Below are 26,627 nucleotides of genomic sequence, written 5' to 3' on the forward strand. Positions count from 1 at the left end.
TCACGAAGTGCATACAACACAATCAGTGCAAGAGGTATGTGTCAATTCAGTTGTCATGTAATACAACATTCCTATTTTGTCCTGTTTCGTCACTTTGTCCTGCTATATAATTGCCAAATAGCACCAAGAAGCGTCAAATGTAAAGCCGACAGCCAAAGCCACCATGAAGCTGACTTCACTGCAGTCCTCTGGTCTGGTTTCTCGCCAGCGTAGAGGAAAAAGTAGTCCCAAACAGCTAAACTGCACGGTGCAAGGTCCCTGCTTTTAAAAAAGGGAACATTACATATAAAGGTTAATCTAAAATGTACATGTTTTGATTGCAATATATTGCAACTATTGTCCATCTGCCTGTCGCATTAAAAGTTTTGCATTAAACTTGATTGTCAATGTCATGAAATATGTGCCGGTTTATTGACACTCGACTGTGTTTTGTGGGAGTATATAACTTTATTTAAATCAAAATATTACACCACGTAATATCCCACTACATGACACACATTTGTGTTTACCCGAATGCACTAGTTTGGATTTGATGATGATAAAATGGTGTGCAATGCATGCAGCCTGCAAATGAAAACCCACGTCCCAAAGTGAACCAAGCGAGACATCGACGGACGGTGATCAGTCCGAGGTGAGACGCGTCCCCGCCCGCTACCTCGAGCAGCATCTCCCGCTGAGTGAGAGGAACAGCGATAGCACCATATCCCCTTCCGCGGCGGAGGGATATTCTAACTCCACCATGTCATCGCGGTGCCAGGGCTCTCACACACAGCAAAAAATGTCTGCCTAAGGGGAACTAACTGGTACAAATTCAGCATATTCCCTCTGCTCTTGTAGTTTAAAGGCACATTTTACGCGTTTCGAGGCACTCCGCAAGAAGGCAAATCCTTACCAGATCACCCTAGTTGGAATTTTACCCGGAAAAAAAGGTAAGATAAAAGGGGGGTTGGTTGGCGAAATCGGCTCGGACCTGTGAAAGAAGTTATGAGTTGACGAAGATTATAATTGCGTTTTTGTGGTTTTGTGTCAAGGTGTGAGATTGTGGCTAGCTTGTTTCTTTTTGAGTGTGTTGCGTACATTTGAACCCCAATGAATTAGTGTGTAACTCGCTGGAAGGAGGCGCTCTTCTCTGAACTAATGTCCAAAAAGCTCCCTGACAGCCTGCTAGTGCTTTACAATCTACACTGAAGCTGGATTTGCTGCTAGCGAAAGCCACCTAGCAATGTTACTTTTTAGTAAGATTATTGCAGCCTTGTATTCTGTTAAACTAATGATAACCAGTTTGTCACATAACTGTCTTACAACATGCACTGTGCTGTCATAGAGAATGTGAAGGAAAGAGATGCTGTTACAACGCTATCGTCTCTTGCCTTAATTAACAATGGTTTTAAATGTTTATAAAATGCATTATTACCTGTACATTAATTATAGCATACCTTTTGTTCACTTTTGACATTCAAAGATTATGGTGTTCATTGTACACCCACAACACTGATCCATGCATTTAATTCACAAAACAAACCATCAGTGATGTGACCTCCTTGTGTGTGTGTGTGTTTTCTCCACAGGTCTCAAGCCCGCCAGGATGATTCCACAGCAGCGGATTGCCGCTCTTGGAACTGACAAGGAGTTAAGCGACCTGCTGGATTTTAGTGCAGTAAGCAAAGATTTGTGTTCACTTTTTCCTGAGTGGTTGTCAATCATGCAGCCCTGGTTGCTCAGATGTGTGAGAACACTTGAATTTAGCCGTTCATCAATATGCATATATTATTGGTGATGTCCGACACAATTGTGATGCTTCATTCTTGCGTGTTTCCTCAACGTACAAGCTTGTAACTCGGATCACTCTTATCTCAAATCTCCATCCATCCATCCGTTTTTCTACCGATAGTCCCTTTCGGGGTCGCGGGGGGTCGCTGGAGCCTATCCCAGCTATATTCGGGCGGAAGGCGGAATCAACGGCGGTCACTTGAACGAGTATGACGATCCTCCTGGTAGGGGTGTATCCCTTTTATGGAGGATTCCAGTGCGTGACTTTGTTTAACGTGGGGAGACCGGTGCAAAGACAGTCACCACACGATCCTTGACAGAATCGGGTAAGGGTCAGTGGCATGGAGTCCAAGATGACGGGGGACCCTTTTCTGCTGCAGCCTTCTTCCGCCATCGCAGCCGTTGTGGTAGTTCTTAAATCTACCATCTTCCCCCTGCTCCGCTGTTGAGGTCTTCACCGTACCCCTGTCTAGGGGGAAGGTACTAGGCCTTTGCCAAGGGCTACCGGGGGTAACAGTAGTATAGGGGTTAACCTCCTTGTGCCCTAAGACCCAATAGAGGAGCCTCCACTGCCGGATGCACTTTAACGTCATGCCCAGGACACTAAGAGGAAGGCGATGTACACCCTGGACAAGTCGCCACCTCAACACAGATAGACAGACAACATTCACACTCACATTCACACACTAGGGACCATTTAGTCTTGTTGAAATTAATTTGAATCAAACTAATCTGTGCATGGCAGGCAAAACAGCACAATTTTAACATTTTAAATGCCCTTTGAAAATAAATAAAAACATTTCAGATGAGAAATATTGTTTGGAAAACAATAAAATTGACTGTAGTACAGACAACTACAGTAGTTAATGAAGTATAGTGGGACCTCGATTTACGAACCCAATTGGTTTTTGAACATGATTTGTCAATGGAAAAGTTTGTATAGTGAAGCGGAGTTCCCCATAAGAAACAATATAAATATGAATAATGGGTTCCAGCCTTGAAAATGTCAATATTTTAGTAAACGTTTTTACACTTTGAACACATTATAAAGTGCTATATTTAGACATAGACTTAGACTTCCTTTATTGTCATTCAAATTTGAACTTTACAGTACAGAAATGAAGAACATTTTGTCACATTAGCTCGTTCTATACACAGTATATACAGTACTTTATATCAAAACAAACATAACAAGTGGTGATGTATCAACTTTATAGTTAATAACAAGCAGGACTGTGCTGTATGCACTGTTCTGTTAACAGACGCACACACACACACTATGGTGCCCTCCCAAAAGATCCTTAACTTTAACAACCATATTTCCACAGTAATAAAAAAGTACAAAAATAAAATCCATCCACATCGACGAAGAGCTGAATTAAAGGAACCGACAGACAGGGGGAGCAAGAAAGACGGGTGCTCAGGTGCTGGACCGCCCCTTATCCTTGTGAGCTTGTGTGCTCTACTGTTGCTTAAGGAACGGTACACGTTATGTCTGCTCTGGCATATTTTGCCATGAGTGTCCGGTGTTTTCACAATTAAACTTGCTGTCATGGTTTTGGAGCCTGCTTTGTCAATCTTCATCAGTCATACTTGTAAGCACCTTTATGTACAGAACTTCTTGCAAGTAGTCTTTTTTTTAATCTTGAGGGATTCCCTTCCTTTTTTCCACACTGGTCTGTTGTCTTTTGGGGACTAATAATCTGTCTATTCATTTTCTATCGCTTGTCCCTCTCTGGGTTGCGGTGGGTGCTGGGGCCTATCTCCGCTGCGGAGGGTGGGGTACACCCTGGACAAATCGCCAACTCAGCGCAGGGCCAACACAGATGGACAGAAAACATTCACACTCACATTCACACACTTGGGTCAATTTAGTGTTGCCAGTCAGCCTAGGGACTCATAATGAGTTAGCATAATGAACACAACTAATCAAAAGGCAATAAACACACAAGAGGCAACCATACTGAAGCACTGAGAAGTGAGTGTTTTGTGCAGAAAGTAAGTGGAAGGCTCCGCCTCCGCTACAATGATACACCCTGCCTTTTTATTTTCAGGTGCAAAAACGCATGACTAAATGAAGCATTCACACACAGGGACAAGGTTCGCACGTGGAGGCATACTTGGGTCGATCCAAAAGTTAGTAAGTTAAAGAGTTTGCAAATAGAGGGTTCCACTGTAATGTAGTAGTAGCGTAAAGCGTTGACCTCTTACACAGACTGAAAAGGAATTCAAAATCTTCTTTGATCTGTTCTGATTGGTGTTTTGTCATCTCATGGGATCCAACATGGACAATTAGCTGAGTTACAGAAGAGAAAGACTGATCACGAAGGCTGTGATTGCAGCGAGTAATTTCTTTGAAAAAGCGGATATTCGTAGTTATTAGGGATGTAACGGTATCAAATCCCACGGTACGATATTATCACGGTATTAAGGCCTCAATACAATATTACTGTGGTGTATGTCCAAAAAAAGGCTCACAATGTTGTAGTGTGTAAAATGAGGTGGCAGAAATGTTTAGGATAAACACACACACTGTAATTGCACACAAACATAATGCTAAAATGTTCTATTTTAATTTTCCTGAAGGAACTCTCCTGAAGGAATCAATAAAGTACTATCTATCTATCTAATTATATTTATTATTACAAAAATAAATTATTAAGTGCAAATCATTGTGCAGGGACATCCGCTGTTTCAAGTAAATATAACAAAACCTTACAGTTGTGTGTATTTAAAGTAATCAACATCCAGTGTAAAACAATAATGTTTACTTCTACTTTTTGAGAAGCAGTGTCCTCCATGTCTGGAAAATGCTGTTTCTCAGAAAAGTTAATTAACGATTTAACTTTTAGTAATGTAAATACCTCACGGACTGATGTTTGGCTTTGCTGGCTTTAAATATCTTTTTGAATGACAGTTTATGAGGGGGCGACTTGTACAGCCTTCCGCCCGGTTGTAGCTGAAAAGGCTCCAGCACCCCGCGACATTGAGAAAAACAAGCCATGGAAAAGTGGATGGATGGATTGAGGATTTATCAAGTAGTTTTTCATTTTTATCATATCTCCCGCATTATACATTTTTTTGGGTGATTACCTATGTGTGATGCGATATGACCGGCTAGCTCTGTGTTGCCTTGGAAACGATCTAGACGAAAGTACTGCTTTGCAGAATGTAGACTTTTTTACCTCTGCCAAAGAGGTTATGTTTTCACCAGGGTTTGTTTGTCTGTTTGTTAGCAATATAACTAAAATAGTTATGGTTAGATTTTGATGACATTTTTCAGCAAATGTCCAAAAAACAATCCCTCATCAACTACGAACACACTTCACTTCCGGCGTACGGTATTCCACGCTCCCACCTTGGCACACTGCACTGCGCAGAGGATTCTAGAAGATGTAGTTTATTTCCAGACTTGACCAACGTTAGAGCGCTGGAAAAAAAATCACAAAGGCCTCACATTGTTATTGTGAAGACTTTGAAACCTAAACACCATGGTATCAACTACACTGTTACACCTTTACTAGTTATGCATAGTGCTGTCAAGTGAATAAAATAAAAAAATGACCTATTAATTTATTCATCTAATTTTTAATTTTACCTAAAAATTCAGAGGAAAGCTGTAAACTTCATTTGAATTCATTACATTAATATTAACATAGGTATTTGATAAAACAGTAGTGATTTATAGTCATTTATTGTTTTGAACAGATACAGTTGGGTTTGTTCATGAAAATAAAACATCAGGTCCACATAAAGTGTCAGAGTTATTAATACATCAAAAAACAGTAAGAACAACTTTCTGTACTGAATATGGAACTTGTTGCTTTTCCTCTGCTTTACATAATATAAAATACATCACATCAATCAATAGTGATAGCATGTCTTACCAATATTGGTTTTGGACAACAGATTTAGCAAATTAATATGTACATTTGTCACAATAACATGTTAATCTTTGTTAAAGGATCAGAGGAAAAGTTGGCTTTAATTGACTTTCCTGACTGTCAACCACATTTGTTTCATACACGTACTTACAATGTAACGATATGAAAATTTCTTGTGCAATTTAATTCCGACCAAAAATCACGGTTATCATTATTTTCACGGTATTGTTGAATGTGCTCAATAAGTACTTATACACACACTAAAATCTTTTCACCAAGTTACTTTTTTTTAACAAATAGACATACTGGTAAAACCCATTATTTAGCAAATTAAGTGTTTCTTCAACTTCTGTCTTTCATCTGTTTTAATGGAAAAGCTTTTATTGTTTTAAATAGTAGTTTTTATCATAGCACATTAAGATGCATTTGAATGAAAAGTGTGTAACACATATTATTATTTATGATGGGGTTTTTGGCATCCTACTCTGTTCAGCGGCCTTTGAACGCACCGTAATAACCCTTTTGTCTCATATTCCTCCAAATGTAGATCGATCACTCTGTCTAAGAGAACACAACTTGTAGGTTCAATTGAATATCTTAGTTACTCAGACAGAAATGTATTTGTGTAAGTTTTGGATTTGGTAATGTTGTTTCTTAATGGGTAAAGACGTTAATGTGTTTTGTTTTCATGTTAGCATCCGTGAGTTAATCAAAGTGCAGTTATCAATGGCGTTTTTTTCCATTCATCCATCCATTTACCACCGCTTATTCCCTTTGGGGTCGCGGAGGGCGCTGGTGCCTATCTCAGCTACAATCGGGCGGAAGGCAGGGTACTCCCTGGACAAGTCGCCACCTCATCGCAGGGCCAACACAGATAGGCACAGATAGATTCACACTCACATTCACACACTAGGGCCAATTTAGTGTTGCCAATCAACCTATCCCCAGGTGCATGTCTTTGGAAGTGGGAGGAAGCTGGAGTACCCGGAGGGAACCCACGCGGTCACGGGTAGGACATGCAAACTCCTCACAGAAAGATCCCGAGCCCGGGGTTGAACCCAGGACTACTCAGGACCTTTGTATTGCGAGGCAAACGCACTAACCCCTCTTTACACTGTGATGCCTGGCGGTCTTTTGATCATTTTAATTTTCCATCATCCATCTTCTTCCTCTTTTCCGAAGTCGGGTCGTGGGGCAGAAGCCTTAGCAGAGAAGTCCAAAGTTCCCTCTCCCCCAGCTACTGTGTCTAGCTCTGCCTTGGTCTTCCCCGTGGTCTTCTATTGGCCGGACGCGCCCTAAACACCTCCCCAGGGAGGTGTTCGGGAGCATTTTCACCAGATGCCCTTAACCAACTTATCTGGCTCCTCTTGATTTGGAGGAGCAGTGGCTTTACACTGAGCTTCTCCCTAATGACAGAGCTTCTCACCCTATCTCTAAGGGAGAGGCCCGCCCCCCAATTAAGGAAACAAATTCTGGTCGCTTGTTCCCGTGATCTAGTCCTTTTGGTTATAACCCACAGCTCATGACTATAGGTGAGGATAGGAACGTAGATCGACTGGTAAATTGAAAGCTTTGCCTTTCGGCTTAGCTCCTTCTTCACCACGATGGACCAATACAAGGTCCACATCACTGCAGACGCTGCACCGATCCGCTTGTCGATCTGACAATCCACTCTTCTGTCACTCGCGAACATTACCCTGAGGTACTCGAACTCCTGCACTTGGGACAAGATCTCCTCCCCAACCCGGGGATGGCACTCCACATTTCAATGTTAATTTAATAAATTATTTATCATATATCATCTACGATCTGTACATTAGTAGAGGTGGAAATATTTTGGCACCTAAGTTGGGTACCACTGTAGTTGCATATTTGTAAATGAAGTTGTGGATTCTTTGTTAAAGTCCACATTCTTTCTTTCCCAGATGTTTTCTCCACCTGTCAACAGAGGGAAGAACAGGCCAACAACACTCGGTAGCAGCAAGTTTAGTGCAGCAGGTAGGACCCAACACACATATCAGTTATAGTCAGAGGTGGGTAGTAACGTGCTACATTTACTCCGTTCCATCTACTTGAGTAACTTTTGGGATAAATTGTACTTCTAAGAGTAGTTTTAATGTAACATACTTTTACTTATACTTGAGTATATTTATAGAGAAGAAACGCTACTTTTACTCCGCTCCATTTATATACTTTCAGCTCGCTACTTGCTACTGATTTTTATCAATCTGTTAATGAACGCTCTGTTTGTTTTGGTTTGTCAGACAGACCTTCAAAGTAGGATATATCACCTGCCTGCGTTTCATCAATCAAATGCAGTCACTGGTGACGTTTGACTCCATTTCACCAATCAAACAGAGCCAGGCGGTCACATGATTACCTGCACTTTTTTTTTTTTTAAATAAACCTTTATTTATAAATTTCAACATTTACAAACAGTTGAAAATAATAATCAAAGTAAGTACAAAAACAGTACAAAACAGTATAAAAACCGTACAAAACAGCACCAGGGGGTTGTAAATTCAAAGTAACTAAAATATAATGCAAAATATATATATATATATATATATATATATATATATATATATATATAAATAAAGTAAACAAAGTGCAAAGCCATAGGCTCACTCAATCTCAGTAAATAACTTAAATTTGGAACACAGCATCATCGTTTTCACAGCTTTTTGGTTGTTAGAGGAAGAATGTTTTAATGTAGAGTTTGAAATCTTTTTTAAAGGCACAAAAAACAGGTCGGGTATTGAGAAACTTACATTTATGAATATAAAACTTAGCCAATAGTATAATGAGGTTGCAAAGGTAAAATTCATTTAAAAAATTTTTTTCAATAAAGTGTAAAACCAATTATATATTATTTAATATATATTATTGTTTTAGTTGCTTAAGAGATATTCCTGGTTCTGAATTTGTTCATTGCTATTTTCATGTTTTTGTGCATTACTTGTTGCCGTCATCATTATAAGTAACAGGTTTCTCATCAGTTACTCAGTACTTTAGTAGTTTTTTCACAACGTACTTTTTACTTTTACTCAAGTAAATATTTGGGTGACTACTCCTTACTTTTACTTGAGTAATAAATCTCTAAAGTAACAGTACTCTTACTTGAGTACAATTTCTGGCTACTCTACCCACCTCTGGTTATAGTGTAGTACACTACATGGTTGTTAACACACCAGTTGCTTACTGACTTATTTTTCTTTTGAAATACATGAGGATGTCGTTGTGGCTTGTGCAGCCCTTTGAGACGCTCTTGATTTAGGGCCATATAAGTAAACATTGATTGATTGATTGATATCTGTAGTTTTCACAACAGTTCGAAATATTTAAGAAGTCATTAATATTTGAATTTAAAATTAAATTTTAAATTTAAGGTCTGAAAATTGCTTCAATCATCAACAAAAAGGATAGTATCGTGTGCAAACTAAAATTCGACCAAAATGTTCATTAAAGGCCTACTGAAACCCACTACTACCGACCACGCAGTCTGATAGTTTATATATCAATGATGAAATATTAACATTGCAACACATGCCAATACGGCCTTTTTAGTTTACTAAATTGTAATTTAAAATTTCCCGGGAGTTTCTTGTGAAAACGTCGCGGAATGATGGCGTATACGCGTGACGTCACAAACTGTGAGGAAATATTAGCGCTGCTCACACACACAGCTAAAAGTCGTCTGCTTTAACCGCATAATAATACAGTATTTTGGACATCGGTGTTGCTGAATCTTTTGCAATTTGTTCATTTAATAATGGAGACTATAAAGAACAATGCTGTTGGTGGAAAGGGGTGGATTCCAGCTGTCTTTAGCACCGAGACCCAGCCGGCGTTTCTTTGTTTGTTGTGAAAGCAGAGCGGTCAAGCGAACATGTTTTCTCTACGTCAACCGGCATGTTTTTGGATGGGGAAATTGTGATATATATCTTACCGAAGAACATCCGTGGATTATTCGTCGTTCTGCAGCAGCTGTGAGCTTGACTCCTCGGCTTCTCTCAGAGACACAGTGTGTTCAACGCAGCCATCCGACCTCGAGGTATGTCTTTACAATCTTTACTTTACGATCTTTAAAATCTCACTAAAACACTATTAAAACAATAAGCAGATAAGGGATCTTCCAGAATTATCCTAGTACATGTGTCTAATTACATCTGAAACGCTCACAGTGCCGTCGTCGCCAGGAGCTGTCGCTTTTTTTTTTTTTTTTTTTCTAGTCCGTCGCTATTAATATCTTCAAACACAAATCTTTCATCCTCGCTCAAATAAATGGGGAAACTGTCGCTTTCTCGGTCGGAATCGCTCCCGCTGCTGGCGTCCATGATTGTAATCAATGGGTGGATGTGAGGAGTCCGACAATCTGTGACGTCACGCGCACTACTTCCGGGAAAGGTAGGGCTTTTTTAAGAGCGATCAAAAGTTGCGAACTTTATCGTCGATTTTCTCTACTAAATCCTTTTAGCAAAAACATATAAACATTGCGAAATGATCACGTATGACACATAGAACGGACCTGCTATCCCCGTTTGAATAAGAAAATCTCATTTCAGTAGGCCTTTAAGAGGTACTGTTACTTTAAAGGCCTACCAAAATAAGATTTTCTTATTTAAACGGGGATAGCAGGTCCATTCTATGTGTCATACTTGATTATTTTGCGATATTGCCATATTTTTGCTGAAAGGATTCAGTAGAGAACATCCACGATAAAGTTCGGAACTGTCGGTGTTAAGAGAAAAGCCCTGCCTCTACCGGAAGTCGCAGACGATGACGTCGCAAATGTGGGGGCTCCTCACATATTCACATTGTTTTTAATGGGAGCCTCCAACAAAAAGTGCTATTCGGACCGAGAAAACGACAATTTCCCCATTAATTTGAGCGAGGATGAAAGATTCGTGTTCGAGGATAATTATAGACAAAAAAAAAAAGAGTTAAAAAAAAAAACGCGATTGCATTGGGACGGATTCCAATGTTTTTAAACACATTTACTAGGACAATTCTGGGAAATCCCTTATCTTTCTATTGTGTTGCTAGTGTTTTTGTTAGGTCTTGAGTAAGGATTGGATCCTAATATGCAGAGACGGGAGGCGGAGTTGAATCACAAAAGAAGATTGTCTTTAATAAGTTCAAAAGGATAACTCAAGGCGATGGGGCAAAAGCGCACACCATGGAAGGGGACTAAACTGAAGGAGGACTCTCGATGGTTAGCAGCAGGTTCAACAAAAACTTCTCTCGCTTACCTGGGAACTAGGGAACAAAAACACCAGATGTAAGGAATGGTGATAAGAAAGGAGAAGGAACGTACCGAGTTGGTTGGATGCGAGTTGAACATGCGGGCATGGAAAGCACAGGAGTCATTAACCGGCGAGGAGCAGCTGACTGTGGTGAACTTGAATAGAGCCGAGCAGTGAGTAGTCAGTCGCAGGTGTGCTTAGTTGGAACTAATGGATGGAGGAGAAATAACACAAAAGCAATACGGAGAAGACAGGAAAATAATACACAACAGTTTTAGTGAGTTAAATAGTACCTGATAGTCGGAAGGGTGTGTCCACGGGTGTCTTGACGCGCATTGTCTCAGGGGAGTCGATGGCAGCTCTGGACGGCACAAGCTCAGCTTTTCTCCGGTAAGAACTGACTTTTTAACCACAATTTTCTCAACGAAACCTGCTGGGTGACATTCGGTTGGGATCCATGTCTGCTTGACCGCGTTCTGATCTATAGGAATGTTTCAGCTCCGGGAATTTTAAACAAGGAATCACCGTGTGTTTGTGTGGCTAAAGGCTAAAGCTTCCCAAGTCCATCTTTCTACTGTGACTTTTCCAATATTAATTGAACAAATTGCAAAAGATTCAGCATCAAAGATGTCCAAAATACTGTGCAATTATGCCGTTAAAGCAGACAACATTTAGCTGTGTGTGTGCGTAGCGCTCATACTTACTAAAAACGTGTGACGTCTTGCGTACACGTCATTATTACGCGACGTTTTCAAGACGAAACTCCCGGGAAATTTAAAATTGTAATTTAGTAAACTAAAAAAGCCGTATTGGCATGTCTTGCAATGTTAATATTTCATCATTGATGTATAAATTATCAGACTTCGTGGTGGGTAGTAGTGGGTTTCAGTAGGCCTTTAATATGCCTCTAAAGGCGCAAAACCTTGGATTTTAAACTTATCACAATCACGAAAGGGTTACATTTTTGTATATCATATGGTTTTGTTTAGCTTTTGTGGCTTTTTTGCTGCAAAAGAAAGAGCAGACCCAAAAAGGAGTGCTAAGAGAAAAACAATATCAACTGGACGTTATAAAAAGTACTATGCCCTTGTCATTCATCAAGTTAAAGGGCAAGTGCACTTTTTTTGGAATTATGCCTATCGTTCACAATCATTATGAGACAAGAAGACATATTTGTTATTTTTCCAATGCATTCTAACTCGTAAATAAAGGTAAATAAAAGTCCCCTTACTATGGAGTCAATGGGATGTTCTCTATTCCGATCATAAAGCCCTCTAAATAACCATCCAATAATCACCAACAATACTCCATGTACATTTTGTGACCGGAATTTTAACACGTATTAGTGATAATGTTAGTATAAGCACTAACGCAGACAAACTATTTTTAGTCTGTACAGCAGTGATGGTAATAATGGCGTTAGAGTATAACAGCGTTGCCAGCAGGGTTATTTTTTACCAACGAGTAATCTAAATAATTACTGTTCCCATTGTCGTAACGTTGTTGCTTTTTACTGAGAATGTGAAATGGCTCGCTATTACAGTTTGGTTGAATGAAGCGCAAGGTGTCAGGTTTGGGCCAAACATTAGCTGTATTCAGAGAGAAGGGGCGGGGATGATGACGGCGTTGTAAAAACGCTGATGATGATTTGCTAGTTAGGTAGATCATGCCCTGCTGGCGCTGTCACTGCACGCTGTGACTGACACATAAAAATACGTTAATATTATATGTCATTATTAATATGCCTGTTACTACATTATATATATATACTGTATATATATAACAGTGTGTATATAAAACCTTGATGGAAGTGTTGGAGGTTTTTGTAAGTGCTTTATAGCCAGAATAGAGCAATCCATTGTAAGCAGACTTTTGATTGCATTTATTTAATATTTAGAATGCATTAAAAACAGAAAAATTAAGGATTGTGAATGACAGGCAACATTTCTAAAAAGTGCAGTTCCCCCTTAAGACTAATTATTTTATTATTGTAAAATTAAAACCACGTAATAGTATTATTAAGTTTTAGGTCCTATTACGAAACCCGAGTTTACAAGAGTAATATCTTTTAATGTAGATAAGTAAAATAATTTGGCGACCGCAGATATTAATGCAACTATTTAATTGACCTTTTCACTGTAGCGTGCTGGAAAACCTCGACGTCGATTTCGAAAGTGTTTGATTTTGGCCTTGGAATGAGTGCTTCAACCCTGAGTTTCAATTGAGTCTGACTTCATCTGTATCAGTTGTCTTGTGGGGTTTGTTGTACAATGGCATGGCATGAGAGTAGGAATGTGTTGTGGACCGAAAACAAATGCAATTGTTTTTTTTAATTGATTGAACAAGAAGGGCTATGTAGATTGCACCCACCCCTGCCTGGTCACTGATAAAAAGAGTGTAGTGTTTTAGTGGATCAATTCAGATTGTGCTATCTTTGGCCCATTCGCCAACCCAAGCACTTGACAGACAGGTCCGTCGTAGGACTGTATATTAGCAGGCCTCGAACTTTAACTTTTGAAGGTCAAGGCAAGTGTTGCGTTAAAGGAGGGGTCATAATTTAGGGCACCAAAGCAAGTTGGAAGGGCACCAAGGCAAACAATATTTTCTTTTGAGGCAGGGGCTTTCTGTACTTATATATACAGTGGGGAAAAAAAGTATTTAGTCAGCCAGCGATTGTGCAAGTGGTCCCACTTAAAATGATGACAGAGGTCTGTAATTTTCATTATAGGTACACTTCAACTGTGAGAGACAGAATGAAAATAAAATCCAGGAATTCACACTGTAGGAATTTTAAAGAATTTATTTGTAAATTATGGTGGAAAATAAGTATTTGGTCAACCATTCAAAGCTCTCACTGATGGAAGGTGGTTTTGGCTCAAAATCTCACGATACATGGCCCCATTCATTCTTTCCTTAACACGGATCAACCGTCCTGTCCCCTTAGCAGAAAAACAGCCCCAAAGCATGTTTCCCCCCATGCTTCACAGTAGGTTTGGTGTTCTTTGGATGCAACTCGAACACGACGAGTTGAGTTTATACCAAAATGGATAAATGGATGATACAGCAGAGGATTTTTAAAACACAAAAATTTTGGTTCGGAACGTACCTCGGTTCGGAGGTCATGTTTCGTTTCATTTTCGGTACAGTAAGAAAACCACAAAATATAAATGTTTTGATTATTTATTTAACAAATTTGCTAAATCTTCCACCAAAAATATTTTTCTTAGTGTAATATTTGATGTGAAGTAATCGGAAACTTGGATAGGTCAATAATTCATATATATATATATATATATATATATATATATATATATATATATATATATATATATATATATATATATGTGTGTATATATGTATGTATATATATATGTGTATATATATGTATATATATTTATATACACATACATACATATGTGTATATATAAATATGTATTGTTATATACATATACATATATGTATATATGTTTGTATATATATGTATATGTATATATACATATGAATGTATATATATGTGTATATAAATTTGTATATATGTATATTTGTATATATGTGTATATACATAAACGTATTTTTTTATTCATTATTAATATACATTTTTACTGCATACCTTTGGTAAGTGCTGGAGTGAGAAGAGGTTTTCAAATAATTAGAGCATGCTTACTTTTACCGCATGCCTTTGGTAAGCGCAGGAGTGAGAAGAGGTTTTAAATTCATTAGCGCCCTGGCAGCAATTCAAGGAAATACGGTATGTATATGTATATATATATATATATATATATATATATATATATATATATATATATATATATATATATATATATATATATATACATGTATATATACACATACACGTATATATATATGTATATATATATACTTAAACATATTTTTTAATTCATTATTAATATCAACTGTCAGCTTTTTGTCATTAGATGATGCTTTTATCTCTATTTTTACATTTTGATAGAGGTAGGTATTTTTTTTAAAGTTATGTAAGTTATGTACATAGAGATGCTGTATCGGGACGGATCCATTAAGAGTTTGAGCAGAAATATATCGTATAGAAATGAACTATATGTGAGGACTGGTGGGCATGGTAATGCCGGGTTTGTCCCTCCGTGGATGCGATGACGTGAACACAACAAAAGTTAGGATCTTAAAATATTTATTTAACAAAAAGAGAGCTCTGAACAGAAATGCTGGAGCTAATAAAAAGGCAAACCAAAAACGCTAGTATGAAAACTAGGAAATACAAACAGAAAACTAAACTTGGCATGAAAGCACAAACGAGAAAACAAATCATCAGTATTAAAACTGGAATAATCAAGTGGTATAGCGTGAGAGCTAGCGAGAATAAAAGTAGAAAAAATAGCAGTCGTCACTTGTTGCATGAGAGCAATTTATGAACCCAGGAAGAAATGAACAAAGAGGCTGTCTTAAATAGGAGGGTGATTAGACAAAACAGGTGTGTGTGGACCGGGATTGGCAGGTGGACTGATGAGTTACCATGGTGACAGGCTAAACAGGAAATAAACAGTCACTTGACGGAGAGTGATACCAGAAAGGAAAAATAACTAATATGTGTAGATACGAGCAGCGGATCACAACACTATACACAATAACACAATAACAAAATACTGTGTCGCACTAAATATTTTCAAAGTAATACCTTTGTGACATGAAAAAAACACAAGTAATGTAAAAAAACATGTTGTTTACTTTTTGATACCAAGATAAAACTCAAAGCAGTTTGGCTAATGAAGATGAAATCTAATAAACAAGCTTTGTTTTTCTCCAACAACACCTCTTAGTGGTTCAGTGCAAAAGTTTGCCCAACAAAAATAAAGAGGAGTGACACCTTTCACATCGAATACACAATCCTTACAGCCTGCGTTCAATTTGATGAGATGACAAAACATTTTAGCCAGTATTGGTGTAATTTGAACACTGATACAGTTTGCAGTTAAATATAGAACGAGTGAACATCTCAGTAAACAAACTAAAGACTTTATAAACAAGTTGTGACAACGGTCACGACTCGACACATTGCCTGTTGCATGTTTCCTCACCTTATTAACTCTGTCACAGCAGCTGATGGATGCTGTATTGAGTAAATACAAGCAACATCAAATAGTTTTCTCCTTCGCTGTATACTTTAAATGTGGGGACAAGTGCGTCTGTATCCAATATTGTCCACACTGGTCTCCAACTGGACACAGCAGTGTGCTCTTAAGTGAGGGAAAATTACGTTAAACCAAGCGCTTATCTGCAATGACTATAAAACCAAACAACGTTTGTGCGCATGCACCTGACTTCTTGTTGCCTAAAATGCATTAATAAATGACGGGTTTTTGATGATTAAAAAATTAGACGGTATTACTAACCGTCGGGAATTCTATTGCAAATTGTCATTATACCTTTTACTGTTACATCCCCCGTCCATTAACAAACAAAAAGTCAAGGGCGTTCACGGCATGTTTTTGCCGCCCATGTTGGTCAATTTTTTAGGGTATCACGGCAAGTGAAAAGAGCGGTCGTGGCTTTTGCAGCGGTTGCCGTGGTTAAATTCAAGCCCTGTATTAGTATAACGTTATTTTATTTAACTGGTTGCCTTCCACCCAAATGCAGCTGAGATAAGCTCCACCACCCTTCGCTACCCCAAAAAGAAAATGGATGGATCGATGGATGGTTGTGTAGCAGCTTTTAAACATGGCTGAGTCCCTTGTTTGCCCACACAAAGGCTCATTAGGTGCCAAAAAACAATTGCACCTCTGATCTTAGAGCACCTTAACTTTCAAACAAGTTAGTGGATGGTTTGTTTGGAATAAACAGAGGTCAGATTTCACATCTCGGCATGACTTCCTTGACTTGAATGCTATAGGACATTAAGCCGAAGCACATCTATTGTGTGACGTTAGAAGGCAAAGTCAACAAACAAGCATTATGTTTTCTGAGAGCATGTTTTGTGTGCGCCCACAAAGCCTTGTTGTCCTCAGTTATCTGTGAAATGAAAGACACACATCGAGTCAAACTGAACAGAAAGACAAAGGCAGGAGAACAACGCTGTCATGCATGAACTGAATTGCCAGGATGAATTTTAGAACACCTCATCCCTCCTCAGCAAAGGAAATGAAATCACTCCCCACTGACACACAATATGCATAAAGGAATCTCTCATTCCAATTTAAGGCTAAGATTCAAGATGGACCGATGGAGGTGAACTGTACAAACAATCACTGATAGACAACACCTCTTCTGAGGGTGTTTTTTCTGAAAGGAAACTCTATGACCAGCTCTCTGATTCCTATGTTTATCGAAGCATCTATATTCCTTGATTACTGGGTAATTTGAGCATCAGCCATTTAAGTGCTTGAGGTAAATATACAACAGTGGTCATGTGTGGTGAGGTCCGGTGTGAAAATTAAGCCAAAACCATTCATGCGATTGACCCTTAAAACTCTGAAAGTGAAACACTTTTTTTTAGGTAGTGTGGTGCTGTTTTCAAATACTTATAAACCACATTTAAAAATATAAGCTAAAACTGAAAACCATGTATAGTCTGATCTTATATTGGTATCAAAAAGCCTATGCGCCTATCTGTGTTGTAACTGTGTTAGGAAAATATAACAGAGTTAACCAGTGATGACGTCACAGAGCTGGCAGGGAATCTTTTCCGAGCTAAAGAAGGCTAACATAGGCATTTTGTGAATAAAGACAGGTTGAAAACAAAGTTGGACTTGTGCAGTGTATTTTAACATGACACCATCCTTCTCCAAGAACTAGGGCTGTCTTTGACTAAGTATTTTTTGAGTCGATTCTGATTAGTGATATTTAGCCCACAGCCTAAGTCGAATCTATGGTGATTTTTATAGAGCACAGCTAATGGAGATGTGTCACCACAAATAGATTGAGATGTAACATCACATGGATGTACAAAACCCAAAACCAGTGAAGTTGGCACGTTGTGTAAATCGTAAATAAAAACAGAATACAATGATTTGCAAATACTTTTCAACCTATATTCAATTGAATACACTGCAAAGACAAGATACTTAATGTTCGAACTGGTAAACTTTGTTATTTTTTTCCAAATATTAGCTCATTTGGAATTTGATGCCTGCGACATGTTTCAGAAAAGCTGGAACAAGTCGCAAAAGAGACTGAGAAAATTGAAGAATACTCATCAAACACTTATTTGGAACATCCCACAGGTGAACAGGCTAATTAGGGACAAGTGGGTGCCATGATTGTGTATAAAAGCAGCTTCCATGACATGCTCAGTCATTCACAAACAAGGATGATGCGAGGGTCACCATTTTGTGAACAAATGCATGAGTAAATTGTCAAACAGTTTAAGAATTTTTCTCAACAAGCTATAGCAAGGAATTTGGGGATTTCACTATCTACGGTCTGTAAAATCATCAAAAAGTTCAGAATTGAAAAAATCACTGCATGTAAGCGGCAAGGCCGAAAACCATCATTGACCTTCATTCTCTCAGGCGGTACTGCCTCAAAAACCAACGTCAGTGTGTATAGAATATCACCACATGGGCTCAAGAAAACTTCAGAAAACCACCGTCAGTAACTACAGTTCGTCGCTACATCTGTAAGTGCAAGTTAAAACTCTACTATGCAAAGCGAAAGCCATTTATCAACAACACCCAGAAACGCCGCGGGCTTCGCTGGGCCCAAGCTCATCTAAGATGGACTGATGCAAAGTGGAAAAGGGTTCTGTGGTCTGATGAGTCCACATTTCAAATTGTTTTTGGAAACTGTGGACGTTGTGTCCACCGTACCAAAGAGGAAAAGAATCATCCGGATTGTTATAGGCGCAAAGTTCTGAAACCAGCATTTGTGATGGTATAGTGTTGTATTTGTGCCTAAGGCATGGCATTAATGCTGAAAGGTACATACAGGTTTTGGAGCAGAATATGTTGCCATCCAAGCAACGTCTTTTTCATGGACGCCCCTGCTTATTTCAGCATGACAATACCATGCCACATTCTGCATGTGTTACAACAGCGTGGCTTTGTAGTAAAAGAGTGCGGGCACTAGACTGGCCTGCCTGTAGTCCAGACCTGTCTCCCACTTAAAATGTGTGGCGCATTATTAAGCGTAAAATACGACAATGGAAACCCCGGACTGTTGACCAACTTAAGCAGTACATCAAGCAGGAATGGCAAAGAATTCCACCTGAAAAGCTTAAAAAATTGGTCTCCTTAGTTTACAATTGTTTACTGAGTGTTGTCAAAAGGAAAAGCGCAGTGGTAAAATGCAATGTGTTGCTGCCATTAAATTCTAAGTTAATAATTATTTGCAAAAAAAAAAATCAAGTTTCTCAGTTCGGACATTCAATATTTTGTCTTTGCAGTGCATTCAATTGAATATAAGTTAAAAAAGGATTGTAGAATCATTGTATTCCGTTTTTAGTTACGATTTACACGACGTGCCAACTTCACTTATTTTGGGTTTTGTACATACAGTCGCTACAGGAAGGAGGAAAGGGGTGAACTAGGAACTGTGAGACTCCCAAAGTTAATTAAATAAACTTGTAAAAGGATTACAGTCTCTAATTGAAGAGAACTAAACACAGATTTCATTTGTGACTTTTCCGTCTCAAAGAAAAAGGCTAAAACGGCAAACAGAGTAGAGATTGGATTGTTTAGTGAGGTCCTTGGCTATAGTGGAGCGCAGAAAAGACGATCAAACTTCACCATCTACAGGAAATAAAAGTCGTAACAAATTTTCTATTGGTGAGCTTGTGGAAAGATCATGGGCTTTGCCAGAGAGGAGCAGTGAGGGAGGGCTTCTTCCCAAGTGAACTGGTTGTAGCTAAACCTCCGGTATATGCCGTGTGACTGAGATCCGTGCACCCCTCCAGTTTAAGACAAGCTAAGAGAGAAACATACTTGTCTGAAACAAGAATAGCAGGACGTTATTATTGAAGGATATTTCAATTCAAAATTTTACTTCCTGAAAGATCTATAAGGATATACTGTAGATCCAGATACATTTTTTTTCTTTCACACCAGGAATAGTTTTTATTATACAGACAAACAATATAAAGGAAACATTAAAATCAACAAGAAACTGTCGATTATTCATTTAAACAGCAGACGTTTGTATGCTAACTACAATAAAGTGAGGCATTTTTGAAACAATTCAATGAACCCATCAAAGTTATCGCTATCGCAGAAACATTGATGGATGCTAAAAAAGGAATGGATTTTGACCTGGAAGGATATCATCTAAATTATATCAACAGAATTAACAAGAACGGAGGGGGAGTAGCTGTGTACGTGAGGAAAAACCTAAACTACAAAGTGGTAAAAAAATATGTCATTAGCTATTGATAATATCTTAGAATGTATAACTATTGAAATATGTCATGAGAAAAGCAAAAAACGTACTGATCAGATGTATATATACAGTATATATCACCAAAGTCAAACATCAATATGTTTGAGAACTGGATTAGGCAACTTTTACTGAAATCAGTCAAAAAATAACCTTCTTATGTGGAGATTTCAACATTGACCTCCTGAACCCAAACAAACAAAAGCCAATAGATGACTTTATTGACACAATATACAGCCGGAGTTTATACCCTACAATCACAAAGCCAAGCAGAATCTCAGGACACACTTATTGATAATATTTGTATTAATGATTTCGATAACAGTACCACAAGTGGCTTGCTAATATCCAACATTATTGATCATCTGCCAATTTTCATAATCTATGACGGAAACTACCAGAAGAGGAACACTGATGCCAAAAATACTTTTTAAAGAATATGAGCAGAACAAAGTATGACAGCTTTCAAAAATTATCAGAGTTGGGACAATGTCTACAGTGAAAATAATGCAGATGATGCATATGGTATTTTTTTAACACCTTCGAGATGCTTTATGACAAATACTGTCCATTGAAACAACTTAGTAAGAAGCAAAATAAATATAATCAACCATGCATGACAAAAGGACTGAAAAATGCTTGCAAAAAGAAGAATACATTATATGGAACATTTATAACACAAAGATCTGCAGAAGCAGAAAACACGGACAAAACATATAAGAAACAAGCTAACTGGCATACTACAAAAATGTAGAAAATAATATTACAGTCAATTATTGAACCGGAATTAAAACAATATGAGAGCAATATGAGGCATCCTAAATAGCATTATTAAAAATGGTGCTAATAAGGACTATCCTAAATACTTCTTAGATAGAAATGTAAAACATGACTATATGAATGAAGTAGTTGAAAGCTTCAATAAGTACTTGTGAACATTGGACCAAATCTGGAGGAAAATATTCCAGATCCCAAGTCAGTTGAGGACTTGAATGACACCATAGATAGAAACCCCAACTCTATGTTCCTCGAAGTAGTAACAAAAGAGGAAATTATCAATATTGTGAAAAAAGGTAAATCCAAGACCTGAACTGATCGTAACGAAATTCATATGGAAACGATAAAAGGTTATTGAAGAGATTTCACAACCTTTAACATATATTAGCAACCTATCATTTCAAACAGGCAAATTCCCAGATAAAATTGAAATAGCAAAAGTCATACCAATTTATAAAACTGGTGACAATCACACTTTTCAAACTACGGACCTGTTTCTCTACTTCTACAATTTTCTAAAATTATTGAAAAACTATTTATCAACAGATTAAACCAGTGGTATGGAACCTATGGCTCTAGAGCCAGATGTTGCTCTTTTGATGACTGCACCTGGCTCTCAGATAAATCTTAGCTGACATTGCTTGACATGATAAGTAATGAATAATTCCGCTGGTAATCACAGTGTCAAAAATAAAGTTCAAAATATAAAACATTTTCATGCATTTTAAACCATTCATCCGGTTTCTACCGCACCAGTTCAAGAAGTCGCATTAATGATAAGAAGTATTTTATTTATTGTTGTTTAGCTTCAGAATAACAATGTTATTACAAAGAATGAGAGACTTATTATCCTCTAAAAATGTTAGTCTTACTTAAAAATGCACGCATTTAGTTGTATTCAGTCTTAAAAAAAAATGTATGGCTCTCACGGAAATACCTTTTAAAATATTTGGCTTGTATTGCTCTCTCAGCCTAAAAGGTTCCCTACCCCTGGATTAGAGAAAATTAATGAATAAAAACGAAACACTCACAGACAACCAATAAGGATTTATAGCCAACATCTCAACATCAATGTCGTTAGTCGAAATAAAGGAAGAGATCACCAATGCAATGGATAGCAAAAAATGTGCTGTTGCAGTGTTTATGGATTTAACAAAAGCATTTGACACAATTAATCATAGCATCTTAATAAACAAATTAGAAAGGTATGGAATCAGAGGGTTGGTCTTGAACTGGGTTAGAAGATACTTAACCAACAGGAAGCAATATGTGAAGATGTATCATGGTGTACCTCAGGAATCAATACTTGGACCAAAATTGTTCAATCTTTATATAAATGACATTTGTAAAGTTACAAAGGACTTAAAGTTAGTATTATCTGCAGATGATACAACTGTATTTTGTTCAGGAGAGAACACACAAATGCTAATACCAATAACAGAAGAAATGAAAAAAATAAAAAGATGGTTTGACAAAAACACACTATCATTTGAATCTCAGTAAAGCTAAAATAATGCTATTTGGTAACAGTGGAAGGGAAAGATAAACACACATACAAACAGACAGAGTAGATATTGAGAGGGTAAAAAAACCCCCACATTGTTGGGTGTAAGAATAGATGATAAAATGAACTGGAAAACTTATGTAAAAAATATACAACATTAAGTGTTGTATATGCACCTGGGGATAGGTTGATTGGCAACACTAAATTGGCCCTAGTGTTTGAATGTGAGTGTGAATATCGTCGGTCTATCTGTGTTGGCCTTGCGATGAGGTAGCGACTTGTCCAGGGTGTACACCGCCTTCCGCTTGATTGTAGCTGAGATAGGCGCCAGCGCCCCCCGCAACCCCAAAAGGGAATAAACGGTAGAAATGGATGGATAGAAGTAGCAAGAAACACAGCAATAATGAATAAAGTAAAACATGTTCTGGACCAAAAATCACTTCATTTTCTCTACTGCTCACTAATGTTACCATATCTGAGTTATTGTGTAGAAATATGGGGAAACAACTACAAATGTGTGCTTCATTTACCAACGGTGTTCCAAGAAAGATCAGTGACAATAATACATTATGTTGGATATAGAGAACATACAAACCCTTTATTTATTGAATCACAAATATTGAAATTCAACAATTCGGTGCATTTGCCAACAGCTAATATATGTACAAAGCAAACTACAACATGCTACCCAAGAATGTACAACAATTCTTCTCAACAAAAGAGGAGAAAAGCGGACGTGACGACATGTTTTAGAGCAGTGGTTCTCAAATGGGGGTACGCGTACCCCTGGGGGTACTTGAAGGTATGCCAAGGGGTACGTGAGATTTTTTTTAAATATTCTAAAAATAGCAAGAATTCAAGAATATTTTATAAATATATTTATTGAATAATACTTCAAAAAATATGAATGTAAGTTCATAAACTGTGAAAAGAAATCCAACAATGCAATATTCAGTGTTGACAGCTACATTTTTTGTGGACGTGTTCCATAAATATTGATGTTAAAGATTTCTTTTTTTGTAAAGAAATTTTTAGAATTAAGTTGATGAATCCAGATGGATCTCTATTACAATCCCCAAAGAGGGCACTTTAAGTTGATGATTACTTCTATGTGTAGAAATTGTTATTTATAATTAAATCACTTGTTTATTTTTCAACAAGTTTTTAGTTATTTGTAAATCTTTTTTTCCAAATAGTTCAAGAAAGACCACTAAAAATGAGCAATATTTTGCACCGTTATACAATTAAATGAATCAGAAACTGGTGACATAGTGCTGTACTTTACTTCGTTATCTCTTTTTTTCAACCAAAAGTGCTTTGCTCTGATTAGGAGGTACTTGAATTAAAAAAAAATGTTCACAGGGGGTACATCACTGGAAAAAGGTTGAGAACCACTGTTTTAGAGGACGTTAAAGGCACGCCCCCAATTTTGTTGTCTGGTTGGAAATTTGGAGAAATTCGGGAGAATGGTTGCCCCGAGAGATATTTGGGAGGGATTCTGAAATCCGGGAGTCTCCTGGGAAAATCGGGAGGGTTGGCAAGTATGCATGGTGCCCCCTTCACATTTCTGACTGCCCTCTCATATACGTCTGCCTAGAACCGGCAGAGCTGTGAAGTCATTCTATCGCCAATACCAACAGACAGTATGAATTTATATGTAGAGATACACATTTTTTCCCTAATAAGTTTAAGGGAGTATTTTCTACAGAAAATTCTGATGACAAAATAAAGTGCTGAACTTCCAAAGTATTTTATATCTGGCCAACAGCACGTTACCTGCCTCCTTCGGCCAGCCTTCCAGTTTGTCCTACTGTGTTTCTGATCCTCAAAGAGGGGTAGAAGCGCCTACATAAGTGATTGTGAACATAAGGCGAGTGAGTGTGCACACAGATGTGTGGAAATTGCCTGGAATGAGAGTTTGGACTATTGCATCTCAGCTGGGCATAGCCAGATAATTGAGGCGGAGCGTGACCAGCAAGACGCGCCAGAGAAAGATGGATTGGAAAAAATAGCCCCTGACAGGGAGTCGTCGCTTCTCTCTTCTAGCTGTGTTGATGATGCTCGTTTCCGAGGAAGTAGATACTGGTGTTGCTCATTTTCATTCAGTTGCGGGCAGTGAAGTTTGCATGGTAAAGAAAAACAATACTTATATTGTTATACAAGTCACTTGTCAAACATACAACCAGGTCTAATTTAATGAATTTAAGAAGTAATCAAATAATAAATCAACAATTGGGTCAGGTCAATTAGTCAGTTAGTCTTGTGTAGATTGGACAGTGGTAGGTTTGCTGCATGGTATCTTTATGTATAAGAGGCTCTTGGTCTTCTGGAGATCAGAGTCAGTAAAGAGGCTCTTGGTCTTCTGTGGATCAGAGTCAGTAGAATTTGGCGGCAAATACCTTCATAGCTGTGTAGGTCATAATCCTTGTGCTACAATTATCTTTATGGTTTCCACGGATTATTTAATATCTCAATTGATTTTGTTGTTTGTATGTAATGCATGATTAACGTTTTACATTCATGTGTGCACATTCATGTGCTGGGCAGTGTTGGGTGAGTGACTGAAAACCAGTAACTAGTTACAGTCACTAATTACTTTATTTCAAAAGTAACTCAGTTACTTACACCAAAAAGTAATGTGTTACTGTCAAAAGTAACTATTTAGTTACTTCTTTTTAAGAAAAAAAAAATTAAGGCTCCTATTAATGCCCTTTTAGCCTTCATTTCAGTACTGGTTTTGCACTGGAGAATAATACAATCTGTTGATGAACTTGACATGCATTTGCATCACTGAACCATGTGGTCTACAAACCTCGTTTCCATTTGAGTTGGGAAATGGTGTTAGAGTTAAACAAAAACAGAATACAATGATTTGCAAATCCTTTTCGACCCATATTTAATTGAATGCACTACAAAGACAAGATATTTGATGTTCAAACTCATAAACTTTTTTTTTTTTGGCTAATAATAATTAACTTACAATTTCAAGGCTGCAACACGTGCCAAAGTAGTTGGGAAAGGGCATGTTCACCACTGTGTTACATCACCTTTTCTTTTGACAACACTCAATAAACATTTGGGAACTGAGGGAACTAATTGTTGAAGCTTTGAAAGTGGAATTCTTTCCCATTCTTGTTTTATGTAGAGCTTTAGTTGTATTTTACGCTTCATAATGCGCCACACATTTTCGATGGGAGACAGGTTTGGACTGCAGGCTGGCCAAGAAAGTACCCTCACTCTTTTTGTACGATGCCACGCTGTTATAACACGCGCTGAATGTGTTTTGGCATTGTCTCGCTGAAAAAAGGAGGGGTGTCCATGAAAAAGACGGCGGTTAGATGGTAGCATATGTTGTTCCAAAACCTGTATGTACCTTTCAGCATTAATAGTGCCTTCACATATGTTTAAGCTACCCATGCCTTGGGCGCTAATGCACCCCCATACCATCACGGATGCTGCCTTTTGAACTTTGCGTCGATAACAGTCTGGATGGTTCGCGTCCCCTTTGGTCCGGATGACACGATGTTGAATATTTCCAAAAACAATTTGAAATGAGGACTCGTCAGATCACGGAACACTTTTCCACTTTGCATCAGTCCATCTTAGATAATCTCGGGCCCTGAGAGGCCGACTGCGTTTCTGGATGTTGTTGATAAATGGCTTTCGCTTTGCGTAGTAGAGCTTTAACTTGCACTTACAGATGTAGCGGCGAACTGTATTTAGTGACAGTGGTTTTCTGAAGTGCTCCTGAGCCCATGTGGTGATATCCTTTAGACATTGATGTCGGTTTTTGAGACAGTGCCATCTGAGGGATCGAAGGTCACGGTCATTTAATGTTGGCTTCCGGCCATGCCGCTTACTTGGAATGATTTCTCCAGATTCTCTGAACCTTTTGATGATATTATGGACCGTAGATGTTGAAATCCCTAAATTTCTTGCAATTGCACTTTGAGAAACGTTGTCCTTAAACTGTTTGACTATTTGTTCACGCAGTTGTAGACAAAGGGGTGTACCTCGCCTCATGGCACCCACCTGTTCCCAATTAGCCTGCACACCTGTGGGATGTTCCAAATAAGTGTTTGATGA

The 26,627-nt window shown here is 38.1% G+C and overlaps 1 protein-coding gene across 4 annotated transcripts in view; it reads left to right on the forward strand.

Annotated features, from left to right (window-relative positions):
* The first annotated feature begins 744 nt into the window (after positions 1-744).
* Positions 745-26,627, forward strand: part of tcf12 (transcription factor 12) — a 182,944-nt gene continuing 157,061 nt past the window's right edge. For 3 of the 4 annotated variants that reach the window (XM_061881865.1, XM_061881874.1, XM_061881881.1), the window contains exons 1-3: positions 745-929; positions 1,569-1,657; positions 7,580-7,652. In XM_061881865.1, coding sequence (XP_061737849.1) covers positions 1,586-1,657; positions 7,580-7,652 — 145 coding nt within the window. In that variant the 5' untranslated portion in view covers positions 745-929; positions 1,569-1,585. Of the gene's footprint in view, positions 930-1,568; positions 1,658-7,579; positions 7,653-26,627 lie in introns of those variants that run through there. The other variant, XM_061881890.1, reaches the window with a different exon arrangement.

Source organism: Nerophis ophidion, linkage group LG02, assembly GCF_033978795.1.
Source record: "Nerophis ophidion isolate RoL-2023_Sa linkage group LG02, RoL_Noph_v1.0, whole genome shotgun sequence".
NCBI lineage: Eukaryota > Metazoa > Chordata > Actinopteri > Syngnathiformes > Syngnathidae > Nerophis > Nerophis ophidion.